At 44.6% G+C, this 8163-nt stretch overlaps 1 protein-coding gene across 1 annotated transcript; it reads right to left on the bottom strand.

Annotated features, from left to right (window-relative positions):
• Positions 1 to 6813: 6813 nt before the first annotated feature.
• Positions 6814 to 7832, bottom strand: LOC136531933 (gibberellin-regulated protein 5-like). Its single transcript, XM_066524590.1, has 2 exons — positions 7593 to 7832; positions 6814 to 7486 (listed from the first exon to the last, which is right to left on the bottom strand). The coding sequence occupies exons 1-2, from the start codon at positions 7755 to 7757 to the stop codon at positions 7244 to 7246; spliced, it is 408 nt and encodes a 135-aa protein (XP_066380687.1). The 5' UTR covers positions 7758 to 7832; the 3' UTR covers positions 6814 to 7243.
• Between the last annotated feature and the right edge of the window lie 331 nt (positions 7833 to 8163).

Genomic DNA, 8163 nt, shown 5'->3' with positions numbered 1-8163 from the left:
TTTGTTTGTTAAGGACCGCCAACAGTAATGTTACTAACAAGGCTACGCAAGCCAATTAGTCACGCAAGAGAGCTACTTCTATGCTACACAAGCAAGAAGGTAACTAGCAAGCTACACAAGCTAACCGATTACAAGACCAACTACACAAGCACAATGTATGAATATGTAAATACATGCTTGTATAAGGGGATTGTAAACCAACATGGTGGACAAGGTTGACATGATGATTTTTATCCTGAGGTTCACTTGTTTGCCAACAAGCTAGTCCCTGTTGAGACAAGCTCCATGGTTGCCGCCGGTCCTCTTGCTAGTGGTGACCCCAAGTCACACTCTCCCACATGGAGTGCTTACCACAAGCACTAGCACTTGACCCTGGCCGGACCACTTGTCACTCTTCGTGTCTTGCTCTATTAGAGTTGCTCTTCGTGGCTCCCATAGGGTGAGCACAACACCCATCACAATCTTCTCTGGATCACTACACAAGCTTCCTTGCATGCTTTGATGGAGATCACGCCACCAAACCATCTAGGAGGTGGCAACCTCCAAGAGTAATAAGCATCACTGGCTTGCAACTCGATCACCTAGTGCCACTCTTACAATCTCTCAATGCAATGCACTAGAATCACTCACTTTCAATCGAATCGGACTCTTGCAAGCACAAGTGAGTTAGAGGGCTCCCAAGCACTTTCAAGCATGGACACTAAGTCCCCCAAGGTGCTCCACCAGCCCCAAGGGCTGGCCACCCCTCTATTTATAGAGGAGGGGAAGAAACAAGCCATTTTCCCCTTTTCCTGAGCTCTAATGGCTATCCTGGATAGTCCGGAGTCAATTCCCGGACAGTTCACCCTTCAACACGAACTAGCCATTAGACACAGAAATTTGAATAGTGGATAGTCCACCACTAGGGCCCGGACTATCCGCCATTGATTTTCCAATAGCCTGGACAGAGTTCTAGCAACACTGAGCGCCAACAAAAAAGACCGGTGGATAGTCCAACATCTAGCCCCGGACTGTCCGCTGTTGACATCCAACAGCCTAGATAGAAAAGTCTAGTATCTCTGCACTCGGTCGAGAATGACCGAAGGATAGTTACCACCCAAGCGCGGATGGTTCGCCATTCACTAGGGGTCCCAACTAGACCCACAAACTTTGGTCTAGATCACATCACACCTGGGTCCGGAGCTAGAGGATAGTCCACCTCTTAGGTGTGGATAGTCTGCCACTACTTAGACAGCAGCCCACCAAGCACTTTTTCTTCTTCTTTTCAAATGTGCCAACACCACCAAGTGATGCACCTTGGCATGTATGCAAAGTTAGATCACTCAAGTGTTTTTTCTTGGCATGTATACTCAGACACCTTGTGCATGTGTGTTAGCATTTCACAAACATTTTTAAAACGATTATCACGCCACTCGATCCTAACATGTATGCAAAGTTAGATCACTCAAGTGGCATTAGATGACCAATATGCAAACAAGTTTGACCCTCTTAATAGTACGACCATCTATCCTAAACCCGGTCATAAACTTCTCTACATACCTATGACCAGTGAAATGAAATGCCCTACAAGTTATACCTTTGCCTTACACATTCCATTCCATCTTCTCCATTGTTGATGCAACAATTATATGATCCACTTCATATCATCATGTGACCTTATTGGTTCATCGATCTTGACCTCACTTGCTCTTCATCATTGCTTTGGTCCATCTGCGCCAAGTCTTGCTCAAGCTTCCTCGCCACGTGGTTTATTACTTCAAAGCCTCCAACTTGCCCTTCATGCTTGCAACCGATCCATCAAGCCAAGTCTTGTCTTGATCTTCTCCACCTTAACACATGACTCCATGTCATGTTTCATATGCAATGAGCTCCTTCATCACTTGTGTGAGCCTTGTGACATATCCAAGCCATTTCCACCTCCATGGCATGTGCTGCTCACACAAGTGTACCTATGAACTAATCACCTATGTATCTCACATAAACACTTGTTAGTCCACCTAGGTCGGCACTTAAGTACAAAAAACTAAACAAGGGACCTTTCACATGTTCAGCCGCTAAGCTCCCTCCCTCTTCATTTATCTTGGCCTTGTCACGACCTGGTCATGCATAGCAGTACCATGCCCATCTTAAGCATAATCTACATTCAAATTTCATATTTTCAAAACTTGCATGACAAAACATCATTTTTTGGGTTTTGTTGTTAGTCGATGATAGTCCTTCGATCACTAATGGATAATCCATGATGACCTGACAAAATTCTAGCAATTGCATAGTTCAAAGCATCGATCGACAACCTATAATTTCATGACATACTTGTATATCAACACCCAAATGACCTACATGGATTTGTGAGTTGTCCACTTCTAATACATCCCAATCCCACCTATTAGTATAGATGGCATCCTTTCCAAGACCCAAAGCCATCAGGTGGCTAACTCTCTCTCTCTCTCCATTCATTCTTCCTCTCTAGTTCATCTCTTCTCTAGCTTATTGAGCACCTTCCAAAGAAAAGAAAATAAGGAGAAAGGATCAACATCAAGGAGGAAAACCATGGAGACCATAAGAACCTGAAGCTCAAACCCAAATTGTTCTTGCTAGGGATTGAGGTTGGACAAGCTCATCCCTTACAAGAGGAGATTTCAAGGAGGAGGTCAATGACGATTTTTGACGAGCCTAGCTAGCCCTAGGAATTCAACTCTACTTCTTCTCCACCTTTTGGGAAGTTGGATCCCAAGCTCCATCATCCTTGAATTAGAAACCAAGATTTAGCTAATTCATCACCTAGAACTTAATAAATAGTAATCATGTGACCAAGGCTAGTTTGATCCAACGTACCTTAGTAGATGTGTTCTATGAGACCTTAGAAATGCACCCGCAAAGCACCTTACAAATGTATAAACTACACCAACATTTAGCACCCATGAAATCACTTAGAACACACTACTACAGAATGAGCTATCTCGCAACACCATTATCACTGTTGGTTATGTAATAACCGGCGGTGAAACAATTTCACTGCCGGTTGGATGGATGGTGGGGCATGGAGACCAATTGAAACAATGATTATCACCATCGGGTAACAATTGGATCCAGTGAGGATCTTCAGGTTTTGTTTTGTCGTAGGATTATATGCCAAGCCAGCTATGATAGGCTTTATGGCCGCACGTAGGATTTGGAGAGGGCGGTTGTGAACATGGCAAGCACAATGATTACAAGTGAGAATTTTGGAACAAAATATATTTTATTCCAAAATTTGGGGGCATGTGTTTACACCAGATTTTGGAATGGTACACGGGAACCCAAGATTCAGGGAAGGCGCCTGAAAACCGTGTTGCACACGAAATTGGCCCATGAACGGTTAGAGTCAAAACCGGCCCATGAGTGGATTGGAGTCAGAATTGGCTAAATGGCCCATGACATTAGCATCGGCTCGGGTGTGGGATGATTGGTTTCGGTTAATTTTGGAGCTAAGGCGTGGTCGGCATCGGCTAGAGGATGGGCATGTCGGATTCTACTAGAAAGGGAAGCATAGAGTTCAATTTATCTAAATTAGGAAGTGTTCTTTTATTCCAAGTTTTGTAATAGTCTTATTCAACTAGGACTTGTGTTTAGGCTGAGGATATAAATATTAACCCTGGTATTGTAATGGACATCAATCACACAAAAATACAACTTTTGACTTTCACGCCAAAACCTTAGGGGTAGGAGTATTGTAGATCTCAACAAGTTCTTCAGTGAGTAGGGCTGCATCGGTTTTGATCTCCATTTTTCTTGTAAGTACCGTCATGACTAATGTTTTATCTCATCAGGCTGCATCATTTGATCTCTAGCGTGGTTTAATTCTAGTTAGTTATCGATTTGTATCTAATTAAGTAAGGCTGCATCTTTTGATCTCTTGCTCGGTTTGATATCAAATCACCAATTATCGATTTGCTATATTTGATATTTTACTAGATTTAGCAATATCGCCAATTTATCCAGTTAAGATTAAGATAAAGTGGCTTTTATTATATCAATCTGTCATCTCGTTGCTATATCAAGATCAAAACTCTGTTTTGACGTCAAATTCTGCTTCATCGGCTGTTTTATCTAAATTTTGACCAAACATAGTGTATGCTCAAAGACTTGTTTTACTATAAATATAATCATTGGCTAGCAATCTTGGATCTATTGTTTGCTATCATCGTTGTATCGTATTGACCTCTTGATAGTAGGCTTTATGTTAGATTTTGTTAGTTTATGGATCTGTTTATTAGGAAAACATGGCTCTGTGTACTCACCATGTCTGCATCGGCTATGTGCCTTTATGTTTATAGTATGTTTTCATGATTCTGTTGAGTTATAAGTAGATCTATCGACTTGTTAGCTTTAATCCGTTATCTTTGACAACGCTGCATCAATTTAACTGTTTGGTGGTGACAATAGATTAGATCTAGTTTATTTGTAGATTTATTTATATTAAATAGTTAATTGCTTACCTGTTATACTTTAATTTCTCTACATCGGCTCAACAGCCGATAACCTGTGCTATCATGTTTTACCTTATTCCTTGATCATCGTCTATCTAATATTCATTGTTTATACGTGCCAACAGCTGATGCCGCCTGTTTTCATTGGTTTACATCATTAACTTGCTAGATATCGACTCTTTAGTTGATAGCCTTTCTTGTCTGGAGCAACACCGACACGTTTCACCTTAAATTACTAATTATTTCGCTACTTATCAATTACAGGGTCAAATTAATTGGTATGCTTACGAACTCAAAACTGACTTGTCCTGTTTTGGAGTGAAGCAAATCTCATAGGTTTGTCGTGTGTCATGCGTGGTGATCAGATTTCTGCATCGACACTATGTATGGACAATTAATTATGTTGAGATATTGTCATGAACAAGGTCAATTATAGTTTAATTTATTTTCTATGTCCTAAACAAGGTGATCTTGTGTTGAGACTTGAGAAATTGCAAAAAAGAAAAAATTGGCACGTAACGTACAACATCCATACAGAAGACGTAAAACAAAAAAAACACCGCGTACACGTCCATGCAAATGACGTACAGGAAAAAAAGAAACACCAAACGTCCAAGGGCATAAGTGGACAATCAAAAAAACAAAGTCTCTATTTCTGGATCCGGAGCTATCGTATCAGCCAAGCACATTTTCGCAGCTCCACGCTGAGAGAATAGATCCAGTAGCTGCTCTGGTGGAGCTGGTGCTTCGAATCTGTTTTCTTGGAGCTGGAGTTATGCCAAACATGCTCATACTCTTTCCGTCCTAAAATAAGTGCACATCTCGCATTTCGAGAAGTCAAATAATCTCAAGTTTAACTAGATTTATAAAAAAATAATATTAACATTTGTATCTCTAAATAGGATTAGTATGAAAATATATGATATGATTAATCTAATGATGATTATTTGATATTATAAATCTTAGTATTTTTCATATAGATTTGGTCAAGCTTAAGTTAGTTGGAATCTTCGAAGTGTGAAATGTGAGCCTATTTTGGGATGGAGGGGTAGAACGTAACGAGAGGATATGAGAGGAAGGATGGATGGTGAATTTTTATTCTTGGTGGGGCTAGTATTATGGGCTATTCTGTGCTTGAACATCATGGAGATAAAACAATAACTAAGGCCCTTGTTTGGTAGGGCTTCTCCATCGGCTTTAGGAGCCGTTTTGTGCGAAACGGGGTAAAATAAAAAGGCTTCATCCACGAAACCCTTTAAATCGTGCTCTCACAGAGGTTTGAGGTGGGATGGAGCAAAAAATAGTGGCTTCACCCGGCTTCATCTCATTCTACATGGCGTTCTATGATAGCATGTTTTAAGAAACTCTATATGTAGAACTATTTTGCCAAACGATTTACAAAAACAGCTCTAGCTCTACTGATTGAGCTGTTCATGGAGCCAAAGCCCAAAAAAACAGCTTTCACTAGTGATGTGGTGCTGTGCCAAACGGGGCCTAGACCTCACCTGCATAAGGCCCATGTATATGACTGCCTAGTCCATTTAGGTTGTTCATGCCTAAGAGCTTCTGGTCAGATGTATAGCTAAAGTTGCATCCTAATTTTGTTTTCCACCCCCTAACTAGCTTGGATCTAGCGATGATAAATACATGTTTCGATTTAAATATGTACTGGATCGCACCTCTGCATCTCACATTTAACCCGAACTCATGACCAACACTCATACATGCATGTTACAACAACTTGCATCTAGTGATAATATGAAATCTGATTCCTATACATATTGGTTCCGTTACAACACACAGATATGTCCGCAATGGTTCTGCTCGTCGGTCACAAGCAACATGAGGTGTGTTTGGTTGTCCCTAGGGATGTATATCGTATCTTAGAGGTGTAGTAGCAGTGAGCCAATGACATGACAAGAAGATTATTTAGTTGCTAGTAATATAAAAACGGGCGAATGTAATGATCTTGTGCCGTCATGTGCAACATCCATGTGTAGCAGAGATCTGGCTGGTAGCATTCCAGATTCAGCAACGGGTATGGGCCCGTTTCAGGATCTACTATACTACTTATCATGGGCTGCTGGTGGGCACGTGATGATGGGCCTGATCTGCCTATGGCTTTCTTTTGCCTGCGTCTCTGCCTCCAATGCCCTGTTCGATTCCCTCCCGTCCCCTCTTCTCTACAGTACACTGTACAAGCCAGGCAATTTTCGCGCTCCGAAACATCCCAGATCTGACTCACACCCTCCTCTGCCGCCAAAGAGGCCAAGACCAAGACCAGACCTCTTGAAAACGCGCATTTGCCGCGCCCGCGCCTGCCCACTCAAAAACTCGGAACAAAAACACAAACTCAAGCACAACCATTGTAACAAAATAATGCTGGTGCATCAGGACTGCTACAGCATACAAGACTGCCAATACCAGGAAGGCTATCAGGTTTGAGTGACAGGCCCCACTAATCACGTGGGATGTCCGTCATTAGGCCAGTCAATCCTGGAGTAATTTTAGTTGACTGACTCGTACCAGTGGAGCAATAGGGAGGGGGATTCAGGATTCACATGGCATGCCACCCTACCTAGGAATCCTCACTCTCCCTGAGTAGCTCAAGCTCACTCAGGAGTATGCAGATCTGGCTGGTAGCATTCCAGATTCAGCATTGGGGCAATACTAATAAAATACCTAGCCTAGTGGGTAGAAGAACAATGCATTCCAGATTCGGAGCAGAGCAGGGCAACAATGGCGGCCGGGAGTGGTGGGATGGATCTAGCCATCTAGGGGCACTTGGGGCCTCCTTCCTTGGTCTTCCAGTTGTTGTAGCAGGGGCAGGCGCCCTTGTTGCCGTAGAAGCCCGGCGGCACGCAGAGGCACTTGGCGCAGCACTTGTTGCAGAAGGTGAGGCAGGCCTTCGCGTACTGCGTCTGCGAGCACCGCGACGCGCACTTGGGCGAGCACTCCCAGGGCTTCAGGTTGCCGCCACCGCCGCCCTTCTTCCCCTGCTGCCGCGGACCTGCAGACTGAGGAGCAAATCGGCCGATTAGTCGGCAAGCTTTGTACGTACACGAATGCAGAATGCCTGGCTCTTGAGGTTGAGGAAAGATGAGGCTAGCGCAGAGATCTCACCACGGGGAAGGCGACGGCGGCGAGGAGCAGGAATGCGAGCACCAGGATGGAGACGACCTTGCTCGCCGCCATCGCTCGTCCTTGTTGGCCTCCTCCTGTGCCTGAGCCTGACCAAAGGCGAGGAGAACCTGTCGAAGGCGAGAGATACTTGGGAGGGACGGGCATCTGGTTCCGCCCCGCTGTGCTTATATCGCCGACGAGGCGAGGAGGAGAGCAAAGATGGAGCGGCAGTGGACGGTGGTGGTGGACCTGGCGGTGGCACGGTAGGAGGGCGGGAGGTGAGGGCAGTTATGGAAGCGTACCGCCCGCGCGGCCAGGACAGGCCCGGCCCGGCCCGGCATGTGCGGCGCCAGCGAGTGCGCAGGGAAAGGCTGCCGTGCCATGCCCCATCAGATCCGCTTTACTGACGCCCCTGCGTGCGTGGTTAGTGACTCGTGAGCCACCACCACCGCGGACGGGCTCCGGTCCATGACCCGTGTCGATCACCAATGCTCACCTTTGCCTGCCTAACCAAAACCAGTCCGACGATTGCGCCGTGATTAGCGGCAGCAGCCTGTGAGGCAGGCGCTGC

The sequence above is a fragment of the Miscanthus floridulus genome, unplaced genomic scaffold, assembly GCF_019320115.1.
Source record: "Miscanthus floridulus cultivar M001 unplaced genomic scaffold, ASM1932011v1 fs_47_1_2, whole genome shotgun sequence".
In the NCBI taxonomy this organism is placed as follows: Eukaryota; Viridiplantae; Streptophyta; class Magnoliopsida; order Poales; family Poaceae; genus Miscanthus; species Miscanthus floridulus.
The sequence above is the reverse complement of the archived record's forward strand: the minus strand, read 5'-3'. Positions and strand labels throughout refer to the sequence as shown.